At 43.8% G+C, this 26,057-nt stretch overlaps 1 protein-coding gene across 1 annotated transcript; it reads right to left on the bottom strand.

The window, feature by feature from the left end:
* Positions 1 to 798: 798 nt before the first annotated feature.
* On the bottom strand, positions 799 to 26,009 carry DCUN1D3 (defective in cullin neddylation 1 domain containing 3). The gene is made up of 4 exons (XM_058035658.1): positions 25,929 to 26,009; positions 15,612 to 15,687; positions 10,441 to 10,973; positions 799 to 8,517 (listed from the first exon to the last, which is right to left on the bottom strand). Exons 3-4 carry the CDS (start codon positions 10,869 to 10,871, stop codon positions 8,034 to 8,036), a joined length of 915 nt encoding a protein of 304 aa, XP_057891641.1. The 5' UTR covers positions 10,872 to 10,973; positions 15,612 to 15,687; positions 25,929 to 26,009; the 3' UTR covers positions 799 to 8,033.
* Positions 26,010 to 26,057: the final 48 nt, after the last annotated feature.

The raw sequence follows: 26,057 nt of genomic DNA, 5'->3' as shown, positions 1-26,057 counted from the left end.
TTGGAATAGACCAAGATAAAGGTGAAATAGTTATCATTCCAAAAGTTATTAAATACAGCTGATAGTATATTCACACCCTCCTAGTTTCCAGCCCTAAGTTCACAGGGCTGGGCTGGGCTCTCTCCTTATCTTGGGATTTGGAAGTTGGGAGTTGCTGTGTGGAGGAGGAGGCACAAATACAGAAAAGCAGGAGAAAGCCCAGAACGAGCAGTGAGCAGGCAGGAGATGCTCATGTCAGTGTCATTAATAACTAATTTAAACCCACCTGAAAATTATATCTATTATTCAGCACAATGAATGCAGCCAATTTTTTCTCACACTAAGGTACTGTGGCCACTTCAGGTGAGCCTGGCATTCCTTTGGCTGCAGCTAGTGCAAGCTGGCATAAACAGTAACATCAGTGCTGCCACAGAGTGTGAAGGGGAGTGTGAATATAATTTACAGTGCCTTCAGCAGCACAGGCAGCCCCTGCTGCTGAGCCAGTCCAGCAGAGACCAGGAGCTCAGGCAGGCTGACCCCAGCACTCATCCCTCTCTAAGGATTCACTCCTGTTCAAGCTGTTCACATCCAGCACCTCCTTGTTGCAAACACTTTCACTGCAAAGTTGAGAAAAAACCAGCCAGTTTTCCTTCCACACACTTGAAAATTTTGTGGTCACCTCTCTGCCAGGACTTAGTGAGCATCCAGGATCCTGCTGGAGAAACTGACATGACAAATAAAACTAGCAAGAGTCCTACTCATAGGCATGGAAAAATAAGTAATTTGTCCCTTTTTAATTGAAAAATGTAAAAAGGACTTCAGCTTTAAATAAGACATTTTGTACAAAGCTTGAGCACAAAAAAGTGAACACCAATGTGTCGTTATGTAAACACCACAAATGTTACTGGTTTGTTCAGTAACACAGAACAGCCTGGAGTTCCCTCCCAGTGGATGAGATTTCTGTAGCTGTTCCCCTCCCCTCAGACCTTACTGGAATACAGGAAACCCAGAAGCTTTGGAACATTTACAGGCTACAGTAGTCAGGATACATTGTGACTAAAGGATTTTTTTTTGTTGTTTTTTTCTTTAAGGGGTTGGTCATTTAAATATACAGAAGTACAATAATCTCACAGGTAAATGAATGGCAGCTTGGATTAGAAAAAGCACCAAAATATTTAATATACATCTGGCACAAATTTCACAAGAAGTCAGTAATGGACAAACCAATGCTTTGCTTGTAAGAAAAGAAAAACCTCAGACTGTACTTAATGCTCTTCTTCCAAAAGGGACACAACAAAAACATTGCACTCAGGATTGCTATCAAGTAAAGACAACCTTCTTATCACACCCTATTTGCATTGTGCCTTAGATTGCACATTCCATAAGATGCTGTTTCCATTCTGTTCCAGACACCAACGGTGAGAAAATTTCATGTAAGAAAGGTAACTGTAAAACTACAAACCAATTCAGTAGACTGGGATTCAGCAGATGCATTGCCCTGGAATTCTCCCAATTTTCCTCTAGATCAGGTTTCAAATATGGCTGCATCCCCTTGAAATAAAGATCCTACATGAAACAGAATTTACTCCAGCTGTTTTCAAGCATTACATTTACACAGCACTTCTGATACTGCTGTCCCAAAGAGGAACCACGGGGCTGCTGTGACATGCAACACATTCATCATTTCCCAGAGTGAGAAAACTGGCTCATTCAGGGTGATCTCCTGGCTAAGTCTGAAAAGGCAAAACTCCCCTGGGCACAAAGAGCAGCAGATGTGACCCTGCCCACCCTGGCTGGATTGCTGAGCAGCCCAGAGGCCCAGCAGGGAGCTGAGCTCACACACAGCACACAAAGCCCTGGTACTTCCCCAGTCACACTGAGTTACCTCTCTGGGAGCAAACACTACCAACACACATTCCTGCCACAGAGAGGGACTTGAGGCTCAACCGGAGCCTCAAGATGCACAAGAAACAACAAGGCTGCACCAACCAGTGCTCCCAGGCTGACCCTTCTCCACAGAGCCCATCAAGGCCTTGTGGTTGCTTCATGCCCTCAAGACCAGGCAGTGCAAACCCCAGCAGTGCTGGCTCGGGACAGAGCCCTGCCAGTGCCATCCATGGCTCCTGGAACTTGAGTTACTCAACAACTTACAGCACGAGGCCCTCCAACCCTCCTGCCAGCCCATCTCCTTGTAAAAGACTATTGCAAACTTACACAAGTGTATTTTCAAATAACTCTGTTTGGCATGACTAAAGAAGTCACAACTTCCAAATACGGAGCACTGATCTGTGAAGTCCTTTAACTGTAACACTCTTGGGAGCAGCAGCCAGCCTGCAGCTCCACTGATCCTCTGTGCAGGTGTGCCAGCTCTGGTCACACAATCTCCACTCTCACAGGCCCAGAGAAGAGCAAGAGTCAGCAGCTGTAACTGCATAAAATGGCAACATTCAAGTAAACACACTGCTTCAACAGTAGGCAACCTTTAGTCCAGATATAATTTACAGGGCATAAACTGAAACACTTTACAGCACAAACACTGGAGATGGACTTTTTTCCTGTGTGTGAAATGACACATTATCCAAAAAGGGCTTATCTGAAGAGTGCAATTATGCAAAGATAGAAACTTATTAAAAATCAAACAAAAAACAGTATTACCTACAGAACCTGTTGGATTTTCAGAGACTGAGGATTGCAATAGTAGCAAGGAACTGCTGCAATGTCAGTGATTTAAGGCAAGCTGTTAGGACAAGAACACACATGCTCTTTTTACCTGCTGTCTCACATGTCCCCCTGTTCTCTCAAAATAGATTCCCCTCCTGATAGTGCAAGAGGTCACAGCCCAAAGCAGCACTGGAGGGATCCTGCAGCAGCAGCAGCTGCCACAGCATTGCAGGATGTGGGATTTGCTGTGGCAGGAGCTGTGCTGCAGTTTGCTCTGGGGGAGGACAGGAAGGGCACAGATGTGTTGCATGCAGAAGAACACCCCCAATGCATCAATGAACACAGCTGAGCACCAAAGCCACTCTGGCATCTCCAGTTCTCTTGAGAACACTCCAGCTTCACTCAAGAACAAGGGTTTTATCCTGAGCAGGATTCTGACCTCAGGGACAAAAAGGATGCGTGTGGCCTTTGCACTTCTGCAGCTCCCATCTTTGCTGGGTGGTTACAAGTCCAGTCCAACATGGAACAAAACACAGTATTTTTGATTAAAAGAAAAATACACTCATGGCACTGCATCAGGTGGGTTCCTAAAGCTTTTCAAGGGCAAATGAAAAGGCTGATGGCTCCCTCTTGGGGAGCAGCTGCTCCATCTTCAATTCACTGTCAGTGCAGGCAGCCTGACCAGGGAAGAGGACGTGTGGTGCCAGAAGCCCTGAGCCACAGGCACGGAGCTCTGCTCAGCTGCTCTATTGCACTCCAAAAGTAGCACCCGGGAGGACCAACTCTGGTTTGCAGCTTGACCCGGCCCCCTTCCAAAGGGTCCTTTGCATACAGGTTAAACACAGGACACCAAAAACTATGGCAAAGAGATAATACTTAACTTGGGTCAATTAAAAAAAACAGATTACTCATCCAGGCATAAAATCCCGGGATGAAAGGATGGTAGCCTTAAACTATTCAAGTCTAAGAACAAGAGGTAGAGATACCTACGTACTTCATGGTGAAGGAGTTACAGCCTTCTTTCTGTCTTACAATCTCATGGATTTCACTTCAGTTCACACTATAAAACCAAAGGTTCAATCTTCAATAGACCAGAGAGAAAATGTTAACACTGGTGGGTTTGTTTGCACGCAACAAAATTTAAGCAGACGCTTTGCTTTAATACTTATTTGAAAAAATGTGTTTTTCTCCATATTGAAGCACTGCCCTGAAGAATTTTGAGTTTCAGGTTAAGCATCTTCCTTTTTAATATGAAAGGCTAAATTCACATGCACATACATTGAGCAGAGTGGGCTCAAGGGAAGAACTGGGTGCCCAATTTACTGAGGACCTTCTAGAAAAGCATCACACTGCAGAATGCAAGGCTGCAAGAGCCAGCAACTCACAATGACTATTATTTACCAAAGAATGGGAATGATGTAACCTCAGCCAACAAACTGTACCACAACTGAGGTGCCTATTAACTACATGGTGTTTCCTTAACTTTGTTGGGCTTTTTTTGGAGACAAGGCTCATGCTGACAGTGTCACACAAAGTCTAAGGTCACTGGTCAGTGCACAGGCCTGGGAACCACGGGTGACAGGCTAGTCCTGGATCCATGGCTTCTGCAGGCTCTGATGGACACACAGACTGAAATAATGAAATAAAGTCACCCAGCAGAGCTGCTGCTGCCCCAGCACTGCCCACAGGAGCAGGGGCTGCACCCTCAGCCCCAGCAGAGCAGCCTGAGCTCCTTCCACGCTCTGAACTGGGCCTGGCTGAGACCTGTCCTGGTTCAGAGCTGATCCTGCTGGGCCAGCCTGGGGGAAGCTCTCAGCCCCAGCTGTGTCTGTGCCACCTGCCAGACCTGGGCTCACCCTCCTGTGCTCCTTTCACCAGGATTGCACAGTACTAAGAAGCTGTATTTCTCCATGTAGAATAGCACCAGCAGCAAATAAACTCACAGTTTGGTGTTCAATTCCAAGTCATTGCCTCAGTCATGTTTTATGGCCAGGATCTTTCAAACCCTTACTTGAATCAATAGATAGTCTTTGACCTCAGAAATGCACCCACACAAGTGAAAATTAGCACAATTAAGCCTCCAGTTGATCTGGAAGCCAAATTTTACAGGTGTTGCAAGCTATAATGTGGTGTAGGTGGTCAGTGTTTTATTACTAGGGGCTAAAGTTTACAGGAGTTGTATTTCTTTGCATATAAGAGAAGGCAGTCAATTGCCACAGATTGTGGATACCAGACCAGTTTTCCAGTATATTACTCCAGCTATCTATATAGTTATCTATAGTTATTTATCCCAAGTTGCAGCAGATTCACTACATGCATAAAGTTTCCTAATGCATAATCTATTTTTTAAAAAAAACTAAACAGTTGCAATGGTTTCAAGGATTTCATCAGCATCACTGCTCACTTACAGTCCTGTGCCCTACACAATGAAGAATTAAATTATATAAAAATGAAGAATGAATGTATTTGGCCTGTTCCACAGATATTCACAGTTTAACCATTAAACAAGCATATTTTCAGAGGCTCCAATATTATTAAAGACTTCTCAGAGACACACATGAACCCCATTCCCTCAGCTCAGCATTACAGAGTCCATTTGGGATCACAAAATCACCAGGCAATCCAAGAGAAGGTCTGGCAGCCCCACTCTCTGCCAGCACTGCCCAAGAGCTGCACCTCCAGCTCCTGCTTCAGGAGTTTAAACTGACACATGTCTGGTTTGCATTCTGTAAATGGTAATTAAAGGACTAAAATTAGGCTAAAGATAAGTGATACTTCCCTAGATAGATCATTTGGCTATTTTTGCAAGCTCCCTGCCCAGTGGGTGGAGCTGCTCCTGCCTGGCTGGAAGCAGCAGAACAGGAGCAGGGCTGTCCCCCACACTGAACTCGTGGGCAATGGTATGTCCTTTCCCCAACAGGAAACCAGATTTTCCCTTCCTGTGTGTTCACCTCTGCCTTTAAAAAGCAGCTGTGTTACCTCGGATACCTTAAAATGGCTGAGCCTGGTGTGCTACAGATTGATTTCCTCACTGCTGTCCACATTCCAACCACAAGATAAACACCTTCCTTAAAGAGCCTCATCCTCTGGGGCTGCTGCATGCTGGGGTGTAAATCAGAAGCTGCCATCTGGTGAGCTACCCATTTGAACAGTTACTCCTCACACTCTGGACATTTTAAATTTCCTTTGGGGGAAAAAAAATTAAGTGACGAACAAAGCATTTAATAGCTGAATGAATGAAGAGCATCAAACTTACAAATAGAGTCTTCATTTACTATCAAATCAGTCTCCATTTGGAACTTTTCCTAACAAAGCAGCCTCTGTTGGGGAATTTATTTTAGTCTTTTAAAAATAACAGCACCAGCAAGTGTCTCACCATAAATTCAACGATTCCAGCAAGAGTGCTTTGGCTGCTTTGCTCACCAAATCAGATTAAGGTTTTGCTGCCAAACACTTTTGTGCCACAGAAAGTCAGAGAAGCAAGGACAAAGCTTTGGGTGTATTTACCCATAAAACAGCAACTTCAGGGCTCTGCTGCAAAGGGACAGATTCAGCTGCATCTAAAACAGCCACATTTGTTTTCCACAGCTTGTCTCCCAGCAAGAGCAGCATGGACCAAACTCTCCTTTTATTAGATGAAAGAGATGCTATCTGTGGCTTGTGGGTTTGTTTATAAACAGTTTGCATTACCCACATTTTGTTAGTGATTTATGACCTCCAAGCCAAGCCATTGCAGGGCTGCATACCAGCAAAGCCAGACCCAGAATTTGGGTAGATCCTGCTCCTCTCTCTGCTAACCCCTGTGGGGCACAACAGATGTGCAAAGCACAACACCCTGGACCCGTGACAAGCTCACCACTTAAAACCTGTTTCCCTTTAGTTTTAAAACCCTTACATCACAAAAGCCATTAGATGCTATGGATGACTGTCTAGGCTTTTGTTTTGTTTCAGTTGAAGTTGGTTTATGATCCTGAAATGCAGCTCTGAAAATAAAAGGTGTGTAACAGAAGTGTATCAAATTCATTAAGCCAGCACTTGGCTATACAGAAAGCCTTGGCAATCAAACCTTTTACCAAAAGGTGTAAAAAAGTTGACATACTAAAATTAAAAAAGGTAGCATCAATAACCAAAAAAGTTTCAACCAGTGTTAATAAAACTCCCTTTAAGTCACAACAATTTCAACAGGCAAATAGTCCCAATACAGGCATTGTAAAATAATAAATTGACTCCTATCCAAATATTATCAAATCAGTCTAAAAATGACTCATCTACACTGCTGTCATTAAGAACACATTAAGAATTCACTTTGTCATCAGATGCCGATATTGTTGCTCCAGAAAGTGTGGAGTATTAACTGCAATTTAGCAATTAAACATATGCTTTAAAAAATTGGTTTGTCAATATTAATGCAAAAGATAGTTCCTTACATAGAAGTACTGTGCTTGCCAGACAAGTAAGGTAATACTTTAGGTATAAATCAAACAAATTAAAGCAGAATTATACCACAGTTTTCCTTGAAGACTTAGTATTTGTGTGTTGCTTCTCTCAATGTTTAGCAAACTTAAGAAGCAGAACCTTTGGTTCTTTTAGTCAAGTAAAAATATTCTCATGTAACCACAAAAATACAACTTCCAGAGAAAATGGAAGTCCATCAACAAGTCCACTTTCAATAAAACTGAGGTAGTACTGCTCTTTTATTATGTGAATGTGTAAAGAGATTTAGATATAAATCGTCATCTACCACTCAGTTGACTGACAGGTACAGTAATTTTATAAAACAATCCCAACATTTAGTTTGAAAGTCCAAAAAAAGGAATGATCTGGACTCATTCACTAGGAGTTAGCTCAAAATGGGAATTAGCCATATTACAAAAAGCTGTTGCTTATGTTGGTTTTTAGAGCCTTATTACCCAGGATTAATGCATTTATAGTTAACACTGCTGTTCATCTCGGTATAAAACCTTAAAATTATTACAGCCTAAAATTTCAACAATGTAAACAGCACTACACACAGTACAGACCTGCCCTGACAGATGTAGTATGAAAAAACTTAATCTGGCACTGTATAATTTAGCAATGTTAATTTAACCTAACTAAAAAGATCTACATTGTGCAAGAAGTATCAGACTTACTTATACTAATCTGAAGTCTTAAAAATAAAATAAAATAAAAAAAATGCTTAACTTGTAGCCAGGGTCAAATATTTCAGGGCAAGAGTAAAAGGAATAACCAAAATTAAGAAAGTGCCTAAAACATGATACAGCATTTTAGAGCCCTTTCAAAGACAAGGCAGAAAAAGGTGTAAAGTAGAAAAATCTGGAGCCTCGGTAATTTCCAGAAACATCCAGAGTTTACATTGTGTGAAGGGCAAGGAGCTGCCTTTGTCCCTGCTGCTAGGTCTGTCCGTCCGCACACGGCCCCTCTGTGTCCGAGGACAGAACACTTTTGGTTTCCTCCTCCTTTTTCCTGCGCTCCATTTCCCACTCCACAAAGGTGTCAAAGAGGCTCGGCCAGGCCTCGTCCTCGCTGTAGTTGCTAAGGTCCGGTCCAATCACCTGAGTAAAATTTAGAAACATGTTCCACGTGTCCCGGGAGATTCCCTTGATTCCTGAGGGGTTCTTGATTAGGAAGTGTAACCACTGGTCCAAAATAGGGGGCTTGTTTTGGGTGAAGACTAATTTCCAAAGGGCAATGGCTATTTCCCGATGTAGCGACCTCTGTCCTTCTTCAGAGTCCAGGCCAAACTGGAAGGTGAAACGATAGAGATCCTTGAATTTATCCTCCTGCTTGGCTTCGTTTAGGAGGCTGGGGAACCTTGCACAAATGCCATCAATGCTGTCTGCATTTATTGCTTTGCAGCCTTCAAAAAACTCCTTCCTGTCAAGCAAGAGAAGAGAAATTAGGGAGGGCCCTTCCCACCAACCTCACGAACACGTCCTGTCTCCATCCAGCTACACCAAATCTAAAAGGAGCACCTGGACAAGACAAGGTGTACCCTCAGCCCCAGACAAGGTGCACCCTCAGCCCCAGACAAGGTGTACCCTCAGCCCCAGTGGCACACAGATTTTGGCAACAGGAGCCACTGGAAAGACAGCCAGTTCCAAGGCATTCCTTAAGGCCTCGGGAACCACGCACAACCCCCAGGTCTGCTGGGGTACTGCAAACATTTCAAAGATTCTGCTCTCTGGCTATTCTGGACACTTGCACAGCCTGGAATGCCTTTCATGTTAAAGAGTGAGTCTAATTTGCCACAGAAGAAATTCTACATGTTTGAAACTAACACATTTACCCCAGCTTGATTCAGTACTGCTGATGTCTAAATGCCCATGCTCTGGGCGAGCTGTTTGCAAGGGACAGAGCAGTTCACTTCTACTTTGCTGTGGTTTTTGGTTGTTCTTTCAGCCTGCAAAACCAATGGGGAGCCACTGGTGTCAGTCAGCAAGGCATCTGCTGAGAGCAGGGGAGGGAGCACAGCATCACAGGGGCTACAACACAATGCACAGACACTGCTTGAAGCCAAGTGGGACAGGTTTAGCTCCAGTTTCTCTGATGCTTGTTACAACCAGGTGTAACAACCAGGTGTAACATCCAGCCAGGAGAGCCAGCAGGCTGACACAGGATGGGCTGGAGGGAAGAGGAGATGGAGCAGCACTCGGAACAGACCATGATGCTTTCACTGATGCAAGATTCCATCAGCACCTGTGCCATGGAACGTGCCCTTCAACAAATATAACCTCTCACAACTAATTTGTCCTCTCTGAGGAAATTAAAACCATGTTAATAATATTCATGGTAGCTGTGCAGAATCACAGACACTACTTACAATTCCTTTACCATCTTAGCAAATACCTGGGTCATCAGCTCCAGTAAATCCACATTTGCATTCCAGAGTAACTCATCCCTTTGACACACACCCTCAGCCACAAAGACTCTGAAGATGCTGTCCAGTGCACAGCAGAGGCTTGGGTCAAGGCTCTGAACACCAAAGCAATAAGCTCAAGAAAAATAAGCAGCATTACTCAAACCAATCTACATAGGGCAAAATAAAAAATTCCTTCTCTCCCTGCCAGTCCTTGCAGGCACTGTTCCCTTGCTCTTACCTGGACATTGCTAATCAAGCTGGGGGACTCTGCTGCAGTTTGGGTTTGTCTGTTGCTTAGTGGGGGGAGTTGTAGCCATTCCATTGTGTCCTGTGGCATCACACATGCTGTCATTCTGCTGACTGAGGCCCTTGTCCAGAAGGGCACACAGTACTTCAAACAGCAATCATTTGTCAGCTAGTATGAAACAGCTACAAGTGTCAAAACCCTCACATTTCCTTCCCTCTTTATGCTTTAACAAGATTACTCTTGGAAAAAGACATTAAGTGTTACACTGCTTGGACAGGAACAATTTTGTCATTCTTCCACAGACTGTTAACAGTCAGTAGCAATTACTAAAGAATCTCACATTACTTTAAAGGAAAAATTAATTTCAGTGTCCAATCTCACCAAGATCATGTTGGATACAATAAATTGCTTCTGGTAAATCAAGAATAAATTAATGTCTACAGAATCTCACTACACTGTTCATCACTAGCAGCATAATGGCCAAAACCACATTTTCTAAAATCCAGTGTGATGGGAAGGGGAAAGAAGACAATACAAAGCTTACCTTCTGCAGTGGTAGGAATTAATTTGATCAAAATGCAAGTGTTAGAAGAAATAAGTAAGTGAAGCTAATGAGGCTGTCTCTCCAACATACTGCTGACAGGATATACTTTAACATATGAAAATAATTACAAGTTCTACAAGAACTAACCTTGTAAATTTGCACATGGTAGCAGCCTGGAATTTCCAAGCCAAAACTAGTACTTTAAATTCAGTGGGATCAACACAGAGGTCATTGCAAAATCGTTCCATTCCTTCTTCCAGTATGGCATCTTCCCGCTCGTCCTTATACCTCCTGAACAACTCCCCAATCCTCTGAAGAGAAGATTCCTCTGCACTGCAAACAGAGTCTTTCTTTGCATCTCCAGAAAACGTTGGAGGCTGACTGGACTCTACAGCAGCATCTGTTTTCTTTGTCCCATTCACAAGGATGTCTCCTGAAGCCTTCCCGCAGGCTGAGCCATGGTCGTCTTTGTGGACTGCACTTCTCTTGCTGTGGGATTTGCTGCCAGAGTCTCTCTCCCCATTTTTGCTGCCAAGGGTAGAAGAAGGGTTCTTGCACTTGGTGACACACTGGCCCATGGTGGTGCAAGCCCAGCTCCTAGCACGGTCCCCCTGCCCTCGGACACCCTCGCAGCTGCTCTTCAACACATCTCACCATGCCATCAGCAGCACTCAGCTAACCTGCAAAACAGTTCCACAGTCAAACTGCTGCCTCTCTGTAAAGAACAGCTGAAGTATTAAATGTGGGATAATACTTGCCATGAAGCAGCCAACTTCAGGATATTTAAGCTTTGCATACTGAAAAGGAGCAGTGTACACAAGGCTGGAATAGGCCATAAATTTCAGGCAATTTCAGCTGTTTTACCTAGAAATCAATGCAGCTCACTCAGTGGCCACACTATACTAACGGGTCCTAATAAAGGAAATTCCTAAAATTCTTACTGCAGCATAGGTTACAAAGAGGTTGATTCATGTACAGGCTTCATCACAACAGACTACTCCAACCCAGAAATACTTTAAAGGAAATGGTTTTTAAAAGTGTACCCACATTTTATATATAGAATATAAAACACTGAAACAAAGCAGGGAAAGGAGGACAGGGACACTGATGGGACAACCTGGCAGAGACCAAAGGACTGGATCTAGACTGTACCTCCAGCAAATCAGCAAAAGGGACTTCTCAGGGAGAGAGGAGGAGGGGGCTGGCTGTTGGCTGGTTTTAGGAAGGAGGAGAGAGAGTGAAAGTTGTGTGTTTGTTTTTAAACAGAGTTTGGAATCTAGGTTTTGTACTTAAAACATACACGGAGTGTGCCTGCAGAAAGGAGGCAACACTTCTTATGCAAGAGGGTATTCAGAAATGGTTCACTGTTTCAAGTGGGCTCCTCCCTTCAGGTAAGGAGACAGACAGGGGAGGGGGCCTTCTTAATGAAACTTCTTCAGACAGACACACATGCAGATAAGAAGTAGTAATTCCAGTTCAGAGGGGTTTTTTTAAAACAAAAATTAAAATGCCAAAATGGTTTCACCATACTCTCTTTTTATAAATCACAAAGCCCTGCGTATTTGGAAAAGATATTTTGCCCAGAGAAAAGGGTTCTCCAATTTTCCTTGTTAAAACCAAGCTAACACTGACACTGCCCTATCAGCAAGCAGCCACACCAAGGACAGTCTGTTTCTCAGAAATGTCAGCTCCAAGAAAGCAATTGCTTATCACAGTCCTCCTTTACCCACTAATTTGCATTTCACCTCTGCTGTCAGTGAGGCAAAAGCTTCAAACATAAAAATTGGGTTTGCTGAGACTTTGTGTACAGCTTCCAGTTTAGAATTAGAACAAGAAAGAAGAGAGATAAAAATTAAAAAATTAAAAAATACAATAGATATCATGTCAGTTTTACTGTATTTTTTTCTTGGGCAAAGCTTTACTGAGACTGAAGTCCTCTTTAAGGCTGTAAACCAACAGCAGCAACAAGTATAGATGAATTCTCAGATATCAGGATTACAAAAATAAATCTCTCAGCCATTATACCTGTTTTGACAAAACAGCACTTGTGCAGCTTCATGAGCAAAAAATTTTGCCAGAGGAACTACAGCAGCCAAGATGCTGATGTTGACTACCCAGCTTCCCTTTCCCTCCCCAGTCCCTTTTCTTAACTCACACACAAAACTAGTAAATACCTATTTTTTAAGCAGTCAAAGGAACAAAGGTATTATAGATTCTTTCATCACAAAGCTTTAATGATTAACTTTGCTGCATCATTTTTATAAGCAAGTAAAGTCTGATTTAATGTATTCAAGAAATTTGCAATAATTTGTATTTGAAAGGATGTACAAAAATATGCATGTCAATATAAATAATCCATAAGACAATTTCACTGGTCCTCAGTACTTGACAGCTCTGTGAGTTGTGAAGCACAGCCTGGCACTGATTTCTGTGCTGCCAGGTGCCTGAGCAACATCTACAGTCCTCTCCAGTCTACACCAGTCATTATTTCATTACACCAAAACAAACAGGATATTAGTAGGCAGTGTAAAAACTGCTTAGTGATTAACTCCCACATACCAGCTTTCCCCCTCTCAATCTTTAAATTCACCCAAATTCAAATGCTTAATCTACACTAATTCTTGTTCTTCCATCAGTTTCTCAGAGGCAGCTAGCACCACACTGGACAAATTTTTCTTTAGAGAGAAGTATGCAGCTGAAAGAACAGAATAAAAAAATCCTGAGTACAGACTATCATTAGAATTTAGGTAGTATAGAAAACTTTCTGCTCAAAGATGTAACAGTAGTTATTAGCTATTGGTGATTTGGAACAGCTTTTCCCTATGGGGGAAGGTTAAGGAACAGCTGCCTATTAGTGAACAGTACTTTCCTTTAAAGTAGTCAAATCACACACATTGCAATTGACAGATTAATCCAATTAACTTGAGGAATCCCAATTTGATTTTTTTTAAAGGCAGTTTGCAAGACTGACATCCTGTGTCCATCATTTTCCTAACAAAAGTGACTCATGCTGTCATGCTTCCTAAGCAACAGCTTGTATTATTGATGATAACAATCTAATCTGCAGGTTTGCAAAGTGACATCACCAATGTGATGAAACTGATGGGTTTTAAAGTCATTTGCTGTCACAAAGAGAGCACTACAATTCACAGAGGGAGGATCTGCCAGCATTATTAGACACCTGTATGTAAGGAGGTGTCTCACTGGCAGTTTCCAAAAACAGGCAATCCCAGTAGCATTAACCCCTAGATGCAAGTTATCCACCTCCCTCACATTGTACCCCTCTAACAAACACATTTTCTGTACTCCTACTTGCCTTACAAAGAGCTGAATGCTGCTCCTGAACAGCCACTGCATGAGCACTGCTCTTCCCTGCAGTAACAGAGTTCTTCCTTCCTCCTCCCCACCGAGGAAGTTTTCAGAGCACCATCCTACTCCTTATGAACAAACACCAGAAGATACTGATGTACAGTTGCTGCAATTCCTCACTTTTCTTCTACAAGAAACTTGATGCCATGTGCCAGATACTTAGAAGCATTCTACCCCAAAAATAGCAAAACCAGCTTGGAAAAAAAAAATCCAGACTGCATCCGCTGGCAGCTTGTGCATGTATCTGGTTTTGTAAGAGAAAAGTCTTCTGGCACTCCATCAGTTACCCTCTGTAAATTGCCTGTGAGCTGGATCCACTTCACTAACGAGTCACCTCCGCTTCCTACGTGACTCAGGTTTCAAGGCATGAAAGGAACAAGAGCCTTGGAAGGAGACAGAAACAAGTGGGAGAAGCCGCCGGCCCTTTTGTTATGGAAGGCTGGAGAGAGGATCTGATTGCAGCACCAGGAGCTGCAGGGAAGGCAGAGCTCAGGGAGTGGGAGAGAGCACCTCAGGAAGGTGAAGAGAGCTGTGTGTTCAGCTGCAGAGCAAAGTGACTGTCACACAGCACAAGGACCTGCACAGAGATTTCCCAGCTGGATCAGGAATTACAAGTATTATTGTGTACCCAAAGGTTAGCCTGGATTGGTGGCAAAGCATCAATTCCCAAAAGGATCAGTTCCCAAGAGCAAAATCACTACAGCATAAAAGCAAGACATAAAAGGCAGCAGTGACCACTGCTTTTGCTATTCTACTAAAAAGGATCAAGATTCAGGGCTAAGGTTGGAATGTGCTCAGTGCTGCAGGATGCAGGGCTCCCAAAGAAGTCTATTACTCAGAAAAGCATTGAGCAATAATCTCCAGTACATATGAATCACCAAGATGCCCATGAGGCCATCCTCCTCTTTCAAAGCAGAGATCCACAATGACCTTCTCTGCACCTTTCCAGAAAGGAGTCAGCAGCTGGGAACACAGGAAGATGAGTGCTGCTGGATACAGCCAGCTAAAACAAAGTCACCCTCTAAGAACAAAGGCTGTGCAGAGCCATATGGCCCCACACACTAAATGAAAACCTAGAGAAGATTACAAAGGCCTTGGCTAATGCTTGGGGGGCTTTTTGATTTGGTGGGGGTTTTGTGTGGGACTTTTTTCTAAGTCCTGTAAGGAATTTGCAGCATTTTTCCTCCATTTTCAAGTGACCAGATCACACATAACCCAAAATTTGAAGGGAGCAAAACAAAGTGACTCAGTAATAACTCTCAATCATACAAGCACACCGTGGCACAATTGAAAACAGCAGTAATGAAGAGTGGGGGGAAGCTGGCAGGAGGACAGAAGATGCAAAGGAGATATTTAAGTAACCCAGTATTTTTCTATAATGACTGATGTTATTGTAGTACTGGAAATTATTGCATATGTCCAGAGAATAACAAGCAAAACAAGCATTATGCTGTTTAATAAAGTGTTGCATCAGAAGGTATTTATAATGAGTTTCAAAACACAAAAAGTATCAAGAGAGTAGAGGAAAAAGCTTTCCATACATTTAAGAAGACCTCAAAGACAAATTTAGGAAATCTCATAACAAAAGGGGAAACAGCTCAGCCAACCATTAAATCCCTTTCCAAGGAGCATTTCACCAGCTAAGGCAAAGACAACATAACTAGAGCTTAAGTAAGCCTCAACCCAGCCTCAGCTTTTCACAAACACTTGAGCATAGTCTAAGAATTTTACAGAACTCTACTATGCATCATCTACCTTTCAATGGCTGGGGACACATGCTGAGAGTAGGGAACATCATGGATGCCCTGCCTGTTTGCAGCCCTGAACAGATACAGAGCTTCCCACTGGGGAGGCAGGAGAGGATCACTGCCACTGCTGAAGCAGAAGCAATTGCTGCTCTGACAATTGTGCTGGACAAGTGATCTTGTGAGCAAACATCTCATACTTACATAGCTTCAGCTACACAGAGAATCATTCCACTAGCTTCACAGCTTCCTTCAGGCTCCCTGGCTTCCACATAGAATGCTGGAAGACAAAAGACCACACAAATCTTTAGCTTTAGAAGAGGCTATGAAAACCATGAAATGCACCAAATCACTGAGAACCAACTGTGCATGTAATAAAACCCTTCAGAGCCAAACTCCACTTGTTCAAAGAGTCATTTTATGAAAAACTACTTCACTTTTTTGACTTACAAAGTAGCATTAACACCATTAACTCTGCATTGTCATATAAACCATAGAACAGGTACTGAAAACAACAGACAAATTCAAATGTTTGTTTGCAGTAAATACACACTTCCAGATACTTTCATGGCTTTCAGCATGGGAGAGTTAATTCCTCATTTGATGCACTCAAAGCAAAGCAGAGGACATGCTATCACTGTCATTGCATGTTAGCTGAGCACTGTTTAATCTGTGAATGCCAGACAGCTGCTACCTAGCAAAACATAATTTGGGTCTGGAGAGTAATTCTCTTTTTTCATCCTCTAGCACATTCTTTTCCATGTTTGTTTTCCCATGTTCAGTCGAGCTGGCTCCACTTCACTTCTCTTAAATTCCCAGCTCTGCTGTGTAAGGAGGAAGCTCTGAAGGGGACAGACAAAGGTATGTCTGGTTTGGGGAGCAAGAGCTGCAGCCCCCAGTCAGCACCTCTGTATCTGATCCAGCAGAAAAACACAACAAACAAGAAATCTCTGGCAAAGCTCCCCTGCTCTACCACAATAACATAAACACTAAAACATCTCGTTTTTACAGCTCTTAGTACATCTAGGGAGCAGACAGGTGATCAAAAGCTGCCTTGCTGCATACTTACCTTTTACAGGAGATTTACTTCTTAGGAAACAAGTAGAAACATTAGCTTGTTCAGAGCTTCCTTCAGCACAAAGAGGGGGGTGAATGTAGAAAGACAACCATGAAACAACATCTTGTCACACATGCCAATCTCCATGTGAGTTTTCCCCAAACCTGAATCCTATATGTGGATTAGGAAAATTTGACTGACACATAAAACCTAGTTCAGACCAAAGCTGTTGATAGAGCTTAAAAGCCTCAAGCATTTCAAAATGCCTGGAAACTCTGGAGTGGTACTTTCACTCATATACACACACAGAGCAAAAATATATTTCCACTGAATCATTTTTAGGCATTTACTGTTGAGATGGGAGACCAAAAAGTCTACTTCACACTGGGTTTATATAGTCTGCTCCCAAACCTCATTTTCCACACAGCCAACCACCCTTTTCCCTCCTCCATGGCTTCACAGCTCTTTCAGCAGACACTCCAGTGGGTGCACAGCCAACAGGCAGCTCAACATGCAGGGGAGCAGAGGAGTGTCTGCCTCTCTCAGGCTGGAAGTACCAGCTTGAATTTCTTCCTATTCGACCACAGCATCCCATGAATTTCAAGAATTTAAGAAAATGTAGCATCTGGCACATCTGTGTTAATTTCTTTTGGCCTCCTGCATCTAAATAATTCCTTTTATAAATCACCAGGGAGGAACACAGGGCACTGTGCAACCTCATTCCCCAGGAACCTGTTTAAACATTTTACAGTTCACATTTTGAAAAATCATTGTCATGGCAACTTTTTGCAATGAACTACTTTTCAAACATATCTGTATTTCTTTGGAAGAGATCTATGATCCCATGATCCACCAAATCTACATTTCCAGTTGACTTACTGCACGTACTGGAAGCAAACCCTAATTTCAAGTTCAAAAGAAGCTGAATCTGATGGAGATCAGCCTTACCCAGCAAAAGCCAAACTTTTTCATGTTGTTTGAAGTAATTTCCATGCTGGCTGACCTATACACACACACACGGACTGGAGCCAGAAATTTTAATATGTTAGAACCTCCAGCTACAATTCTTCCCCTTTCTTTATATTTAAATTCTTGCGAGTTGTCCATTTAACCTTTTCAAAATTTTTAATGTAGTAGAATGTGTAAACTTTGACAATACAATCATGGGCTATGGAACAAAAAGTTGGTATGGGTTAGCAGTTAAAAGGTAAAGCTCTTCAAGGCTGTATTTAAAGGCTGCCACAGCACAGCAATGCACTGACTTCATCCTAAATCGAGTACAGGGAGTGCAGCAGGGAGAGAAGCATCAGCACAGTGGTGGTGGCAGAGTTTTGGCACAGATTTTGGTTCAGTTCCTGGGCCAGAGCTGCAAGGTGTGGCTGTGTCACCAACAGCCCTCTCCCTGTGCTGCTGTGGAGCAGCCCCATCCCTGCACAGTAGCTCATGAACAGCCTGCACTGCTCATTAGCACCCCTCAGCAGCCATGGGGAGGTGAGGGAGTGAACAGTGTGGGCCCTTGGGATGATGGAGGCCTTTGTTGTGCTCACCCGGCTCCTTTCACACCTGTGCTAACCCCTGGCACTTGGCTCTCCTGAGGGTCAGTGCAGGCCCTGCACACCCCCAGCAGCTTCCCCAGAGGTAAGAGCAGGCAGCCCTCTCACCAAAGGCAACTTTCTTTGCTCCCCTGTGAGTCAGTGAAGGATCAATGGCATCGTTTCCCTCTTCAGCAGGCAGGAATTGAAAGGATCAGCTCTGTGTGGAAGCTTTCACTGTACAGTTCAGAGCTCTACACCACAGCACCAAGTGTTACAGCACAAACCAAACTTCAGTCAAAGGCAGCATGTTCCAGAAACTGCTTATTTCAAGTGTGAACCTGCAGTGAAGCCCTCTGAGTGCAGCACAATGGCCCATGATGGGCTCTCAGGAGCCCAGAACACAGCTCACCACAGCCCCAACCAGCGCTGCAGCAGCACCTGTGTCACCCGGATCTGCTCCACAAATACTTTTATGCAAAGTTACTCAAGAGGAAGTCAAAGCAGGAAAGTCTTGCTGCAATTAGTGAAATTGAATTATTAGTTTGTGAGGCTTCCTGCAGTTGAAGAACCTTTCAATGAATTGCACACAGTAATGGTTTGGTGGGCAGATACATGAGAACTTTACCAATCTGTTCCAAAACAAGATAACAAAACTATTTCTGATTAACCTCAGTCTGAGCTTTGGAAACAAAACAGCTTTAGAAATGTGATCAAACTTGAGTAAAATTTGTCTCTACAGAACGTGCCTGCACAGAGCAGAAGCTAGCTGTACAGACACCTGAAAAGGAACCATGCAGAGTTCCAGCTGCCACCTGGCAGTCCAGGGGAGAACCAAGGCAGGCAACAGCTCTGCTGGAGGCCTGGAGACTTTCTCAAATGAGAAGTGGACTTCTCTGAGAAAGGGCACACTGGAAAGATTTAACTACTTTAGAAGGGAAGGCCAGGTACAAAAAAAGAATCAGAAACAACTTCACCATATTTACAGTCCCTCATGCTGGGCCAGGTCTCAGGGCCAAGAATCAGAGCTATCACCAAATCCCCTCCCAGAGGAACCCCCCCATCAGCAGGACACAGGCAAAGGTCTCTTTACACCACCTGAGCCTTGACCTGGTGTGCTGTCACTCCAAGTCCAGAGCTCACTCATCAGAGATTTTTCCATTCAAGATGGGCAGAAGAAACCTGCTTGCTGCACTCTTGCAGAGCACCTGACTCTGCAGGCACCCACAGGGCATGACACCACAGCTCATGTGCAAAGTTCAACAAGTAGCCTCAAGAAAAAGTGGAACAGATGCTTCACTGTGTGCAGCCAATTGTGTAATGCTAGCTTAAGAAAAAATAAATAATAATGTGAAAAATGAGAGGCAGAGAAAGACTTAAGCACCTTACTACTTTTTCTTATGGAAAATACATTCCTTAAGTAGCTTTTTCAGCAGACACAAATGCATCATCCTTGAATCCCTCCCTTCCCTTTACCTTCTCTAACCACACAATACCTTACTTACCGATTACTTCTCATTGTTTTTGCACTTGGCCCCATTAAAAAGTTTTCAATTGTTTCCTATTATGTGCTTCATCTTTCTTTATTAGGTGGGTGGAATGATTTGTTAGGATTATTGTATTTTCAAAGAACAAACTCAAGTCCGGTTAGCTAAACAGAATATAATTTTAGCAGGGTGCCTTCAGGTGCTTTTGTAATGTAAATAAATTAATGAACTAATTCAAGCAGCAGCAGTACTTGTTTTGAGAAGTCTATTTAAGCTATGAGCAAGACAATGGGCAGAGGGGAAATCAAGACAGCCAAATAACAGAGCTGTTCAAGATCATGCCATCAGTTTTAAGTAAAGCTGAAACCAGAACCCAAATCAGATTCCATTCAATTCCCTACCTCATACACACTCAGACATGAACAGACTCATTTATTTCACTGCACATAATTCAATCACCTTCAAAAAACAAAGGTTCAGTCACTGAGCAATTTATCTCCATCCATTTTAAAACTACCAATATTCCCCTTCTCTCTCAGGATCCTTGTCAGAGGCCATAAAAGGTCCAGCATGTACAAAAAAAAGCAAATAATCTTCTAATGAGAGTTTGTGTGTTTCTTCCCTTTTCATGTGCAAAGGGTTGTAAAAGAATAATCCTTCAGTATTTTTCCAGGGTACACTGTAACTTTTGCACAGCATGACAGACCTTTAACACCTCAGTATGTATTATGAATAATTAAAGCAGTTCATGCCAGGGGAAGAGCTACTCTGTGCTGACACAACCAGCTCACACCTCTACAGCAAAACTGCAGATTATGGGACCAAAAAAACCACAGCCCCTGGGTATTTGACAGAGGTGCATCCCACTGAAAGCATCTGGAAGTACTGTGCTACAAATATTTACCTTACCCTGGCTCAATCCATCCTGCAAATTAACCTACAGAAAATTGCAACTCTCTGCAGCCAAACCAGAATAACTTTGAAAAACCACCTCAGTCTGCAATCTACTTGGCTATGGAAAGAAAAACATTTACTTTTAAACTGAGCTAAGTGTGCACAGATTTTCTTCTACGCTGAGTTCAGCTATCAGATTTCACCTTAAAGTGTCTGAGGTGCCTTCACCAATTACACTCAGCTGAATATAATTCAGATATATATAAGTGACTCCTGTAATAATAGGATATGCTTTAAACTAATTGTAGTAAGTGAATAACTTCACATTTCTTGCTGTTCCCAACAATGAAGAAAAGCCAGCAGTCACACAAGGAAAGGAAGCCCTTCCAGCAGCTCTGGCTGTGTGCAGCAGAAAGCAGCAGTGAGAGCAGTGACCCACACAGCACCTAACACTGCAGGGACGAGTCTGAAGACAAGAGCCAGACCACCTCATCAGATCCCTGCTGGCAGCAGATGCTCATAAGGAATTTACAGAAGGCCCACTGGCGTCTCAGGGAGTGTAACACAGTTTACAGGCTGCCAGCCAAAAGAATCACTCATTGCACAGTTGTGTAGGAACTTCAGTACCAGCTGACCACAGAAATACTGGAATCGTATCTAAGTTATGTACAACAAATTGTTCTAAGTGAAAGCACTGACATATGAAAGTGCCTTAAGAGCATATGCTTGGATTTTTAAACTGCACTTTCTAAAGCAGAAAATACACACAGCCACCTGCAGAAGCCTAATTCTCTCTCCTGATTTGATTTGCAACTTCCCTATTTCAGTGAACATCAACATTTCCCACTGTACCAAGGATGCTGCAGTGTTTTGATGCTGACTGTATCAGTAGCCTCAAAGGAGCTCCTCTGAGCACTCAGATTTGGTCAGCAGTTGTAACAAAGACTCTCACCTCTCCTTGAGAAATTTGGTGGCAGCTTCAACCAACACACACTTGTTTTTGATAAATTTTCACATATTCTTGATTTCTCTTGACATCCTGTGCCCACAAGAGACCAGGTGTGTACGTATCTATACTGTATCTATAATCACCAACTCCAAGCACAGGTAACTGCTGGAAGCTGGAATAAACACATCAGACCTTTGGCACTCCAGCCACCCATTTATTGCTGACCTAGAATACTCAAGGCTTTCTGTACAGATTCATTGGCAATGAAAATATTGAACAGTCAGCACATGACCAAATCCAAGAGCTAGGACATTTGTGTTTGGGAGTCTATTACTAAGCTACATGTGCCTCCCATAATCATAGGTGCTAAGATGATTTTCTCCCTCCCTTTCAATTTTAAAACAAAAGGATAAGTCTGACTGCATTACAAATTCCAAAGTTGCAGGAGAAAAAGCATGACACACAAAAAAATGCAAAGAAAGAACTAAAAACTGTCATTTTCTGCTACTACACGGATGCAAAAATAAGACTGGTGTATTTCAGGAGCACATAATCCTTTTGGTTAAAAAAAACCCACTTCTGTTCACTAAACAGGAAAAGTGAGACAACAAACAACTATGACTGTCATACTGTCTCTGGCAGTCTGACTTTGTGGGAATAACAAACTGTGACAGGAGGTCAGGAACAGCATTCTCACATTTTGCAAAGTAAGTTTTGTCTTTCACAAAACAGATGCTGTAGACAGAACAGCATTCATAACTATTCTTTCTGAGATACTAGAAGATTACACTAGCTTACTCTCTTTACTGGAATCCTGTCTCACCACCTATGTTTTTGCTGGCTTCTCTACAGTATTCCTACTTCTGTGAAAGATTTCTTTAATACTTACATCTAAGTAGTCCCCTAACTGTCATTCTTCTGACAACCTTTAACTAAAATCCACATTTTCTGCTTCCTTTAGAGGCAGATCATTGGACCAGAGAGCTCCCCAAGACACATGGATAAAATGGAGACCTAAATGGGTCAGGTCTCAGCTTATCTTTTAGGAAAGAGGCTTTGATTCCTTATTTGCTCTGTTATGGTGAGCACTGAGATCAGAATATACAAACATCACCACATCATCACACCAAAGCCACACATGATCACCACAGAGAGCACTGGCTCTTGTGCAGGGGCACTGAGAGCTGCCCTTGGCTCTCCAGCTCACTCACCCAGAGCCCAGTGCATCCAAACCCTCCCAGGGAAGGGGAAGCCAAGGTGCCAGTGAGCAATGGAGCAGGTCTGCAAGTCCTGGCTTCCCTGATCCCTCCCTGGGAAGGTTTCAGCCCAGATCTGTAATTACCTGACTCAAGGGAGAGTCAAAAGAAAGGGGGGGAGGAGACAAGAGAGATCTCTGAGTGTTTCAAAAGACAACTTACTGTACAGAAGACACTGAGAAAATCTGCACAGCCAGTTTACTTGTGTCACATGTTTACAGGGGGTAAATTGCAGTTGGCACTTTACCAGAAAGCAACATTTGCCTTGAACATTTGCCATGAAATTACCATTGTTTCAAGTCAAGTTACTATGTCATTACTGCTGGGTAACTTAAGAGTCAAGCACACAATTAATCCTTGTCACCAATGCAGATAGTCTGCAAAACATTACAGCCATTAATCTAGTATTTTTAAAAAGGAGGAAGGGTTAAGAGACAAAAGAACTTATTAGACTTCCAGTAACCAGCAGACAAAGCCCATTAGTCAGAGGCAAATAGAGGAAAGGAAGGCAGTGAGATAAGATGCAGACCCCTAGGGAGAAGCAGCCAAAGAGAAGGAGCCAGGCAGGGAATTGTGATGAAACTGTTAAGGGGGTTCCCCCTTATCTTCCTGTGACTACCAAGTCCCTCGAGTGTTATAGATTGTTCTCTCAGCCTTCCAAGAATTCTGGCTACCAATATTCAGCTCCTCCTGTAGTTTTGAGGATGAAAGAAAGGACTGTTTTTCTAATACCCCATGCTTCTATTTTTATAATCTCTTCTTACTCAGAGCAGAGTTTTCCTGTTACATTCACGTACAGACCCAAGTGCCTAATGGAACAATAACATTGTTTCTGCAATTTGCAAGTTCTTACAAACTGCCAAAACCCCATCATGATGGATTTTATAGGGTTCAGAGGCTCTAAATGAAATTTACCAACATTTCCCTGGCACCAGTTAAGAAATCCAAGTGCTTCAGCGTGGGGCAGATGTGAGCAGTGCTGGGGCACTCTCACTCCTCCTGACCTGCAGCTGTGCATCTCTGCATCCAAACTCTGTGCATTCCTTTGTGCCATGAGGAAATGCAAGTGTAGAAGCCAAGTCTGTTCCTTCTTCCTCCATCCCCTTTCCATCTCCTTTGCACCCCACTGCCCTCATACACACACCCAACACTGAGGATTTCTTCCTGTTCCTTAAGCTCAACCAAAGCAAGCAGCAGAACCAAGCCTCTTCCTTATCCACACACAAATTTGTCAGAACACATTTTACAAGTCTATCACACTGTCTGGGAGCCCTACTTGCTCAATATATATTTCTTCAATTAATTTCAATAAGGGTCTTCCAAAAGAGCTGTTCTTAGTTTTCTCTCAAAGCCACTCCTTCATGTGATTGTCTTTTCCCAACACAATTCATGCTAAATGGAAGCAAGATATAATTATTAACAAATTTCCAAGAGCAACAAATTATAAGAACTGCTGACACAAATCATTGAGAATTTGCTATGAACACAACAACATTCAACCTCAAAATAAAGCAAGAATCTGGGCAGAAAAGGCACCTTGAAGATCCTGATTTTATGAGCTGATTGCAGGTCATACTGGAGGCTGTCAGTCTCACAAAGAAAGCAGCCAAGTAGTACCAAAGCTGCAATTCCCCTGCTATTAGGCTATTAGTTGTGTTACTTTTTTTTTTCTTTTACAGAATTACAGTATTCATGCCTACATACAACTTGCTATTAGGAAATAATCAGTTTTAAAAATCATTACCAGAGCTGGTATTTGCAGTAAGTTTGTAAAGCCAGTTGCACTTTGCTAATCTGAACTAATTCAACACAGATCACAAGCTCTCCTTTTTCTGCTGATGTGCAGAACAGCTTTGCTTTAGACTGTGAGCTGCCTGTCATGTACAAGGGAATGTTTTCCACAACCACCACGACACACCTGTGTGGGGGAGACTGAGGACAGCACTGACAAGGACATGGGGGGTGAGATCTCTTCACTTTCACATGCAATCCTAACTAAGGGACTGTGTTTCCTGTTCTGAGGATTATCTTTCACCAGGGAAACACGCAGCAGTGCTCAGATGCAGGCAAGGGAAACAAGTACTCAGACACTTTCTCCTCCTATTGCTGTAGCCCAAATAAAGCACTAGTACTGTAGCTACATATAAACTGTTTAACAAAGAGGTTTTTAAACATGAAAGAATTTGTTTAGATAATGTTTTTGCTTAAAAGTTCTCTTAAAAACATGCACGCCATGCCAGTGAGGCCTGTGATTTTCAAAAAGGTAGAGCAGCTCTGTGCTTTCTGTTTGTACAGCCATGCCTCCCTTCTTTTCAGAGCACTTAACTCATTACCCCTTTAAATTATGTGACAGACACCGTCATTCAAAAAAAGTTACCAGCTCTGGATCAATGCTGTGTTCTGACACTTGGCATCAGCCTGCTCAGTTATCAATGTAACATTTTGAAGGGCAGCATATCAGCAGTGTTAACTATTTAGAAGATAATCAATGATTCTTTCCAGCAACCACAGCACTGATAGGACAGGCATATTCTTCCAACCAATATCTGCTCAAAACACTGATTATGCAAGTTATAATTTAAGTTGTTATGAGTAGCTTATTAGTACCACCACAGCCCCAGAGAGTGATTAATGCAGATTGCAGCTTGCACAGGAAGGGTAAACACGCTCAGGGGAGGGAGGGAGAGCTGAAGCAGGAAAAAGAAGCGGCTGTGCAAAGGGGGCACGTTCAGATGGCGAGAACTGCCTAGGAAATAAATCGCTGTACAGTTTATTTCTCTGTTTTCCCCTGAAAACACGGCGAACATTCACGTTGTGGCGCGGCACGTGAGAAGGCTGGGCAGGAGCGCACCCGAACAAAGCAGCGGCTCTGCCCGGCCCGGGGGCTGCGGGGCCGCCCGCACCGACCATGGCGGGGACGCTCTGGGAGCCCGCAGGCGGCGGACACAGAACGGAAAAACCCCGGAGAGCCCAAGCCCGGGGGGAGGCGGCAGCGCCGCTCGGGGCACGGCGATGAGCGCGGGTGGGCACGGCCCGGGGCACGGACCCAGCGGCACCGCCCGGGGCAGCGCCCGCCGGGACCGCCCCGCCCGCGGCACCGGCGCAGCGCCCGTGCGGCCGCTCCCGCGGGCTGTCCCCGCGCTGCGGGGCTGCGCCTCGGGGGGCCCTGCCGTGAGGGGGCGGCGGCGCGGGGCCCCCCGAGCACAACCGGCCGCGGCGGGCACGGACGAGCCCCGCCGCCCGCGGCGTCTCCCGGGCCGGGCCGAGCCCGGCCGAGCCCCGCGGCGCCCCCGGCGCTCCCCCGCAGCCCGGGCGGACGGGAAGAGCTCCGGTCCAATTCACTCACCTCCGCGGCGCCCAGCGGCTCTGCCTCCACCGCATCACTTCCGGGCGAGCGCTCAGCTGGCGGACGCGCCGTGACGCGCCGTGACGTAGCGCGCGAGGGGCGGGGCGCGCGGCGCCGCACGCGCGGTGA

Source organism: Melospiza georgiana, chromosome 16 (genome assembly GCF_028018845.1).
Source record: "Melospiza georgiana isolate bMelGeo1 chromosome 16, bMelGeo1.pri, whole genome shotgun sequence".
NCBI lineage: Eukaryota > Metazoa > Chordata > Aves > Passeriformes > Passerellidae > Melospiza > Melospiza georgiana.
This window is presented reverse-complemented; position numbering and strand designations above follow the sequence as displayed.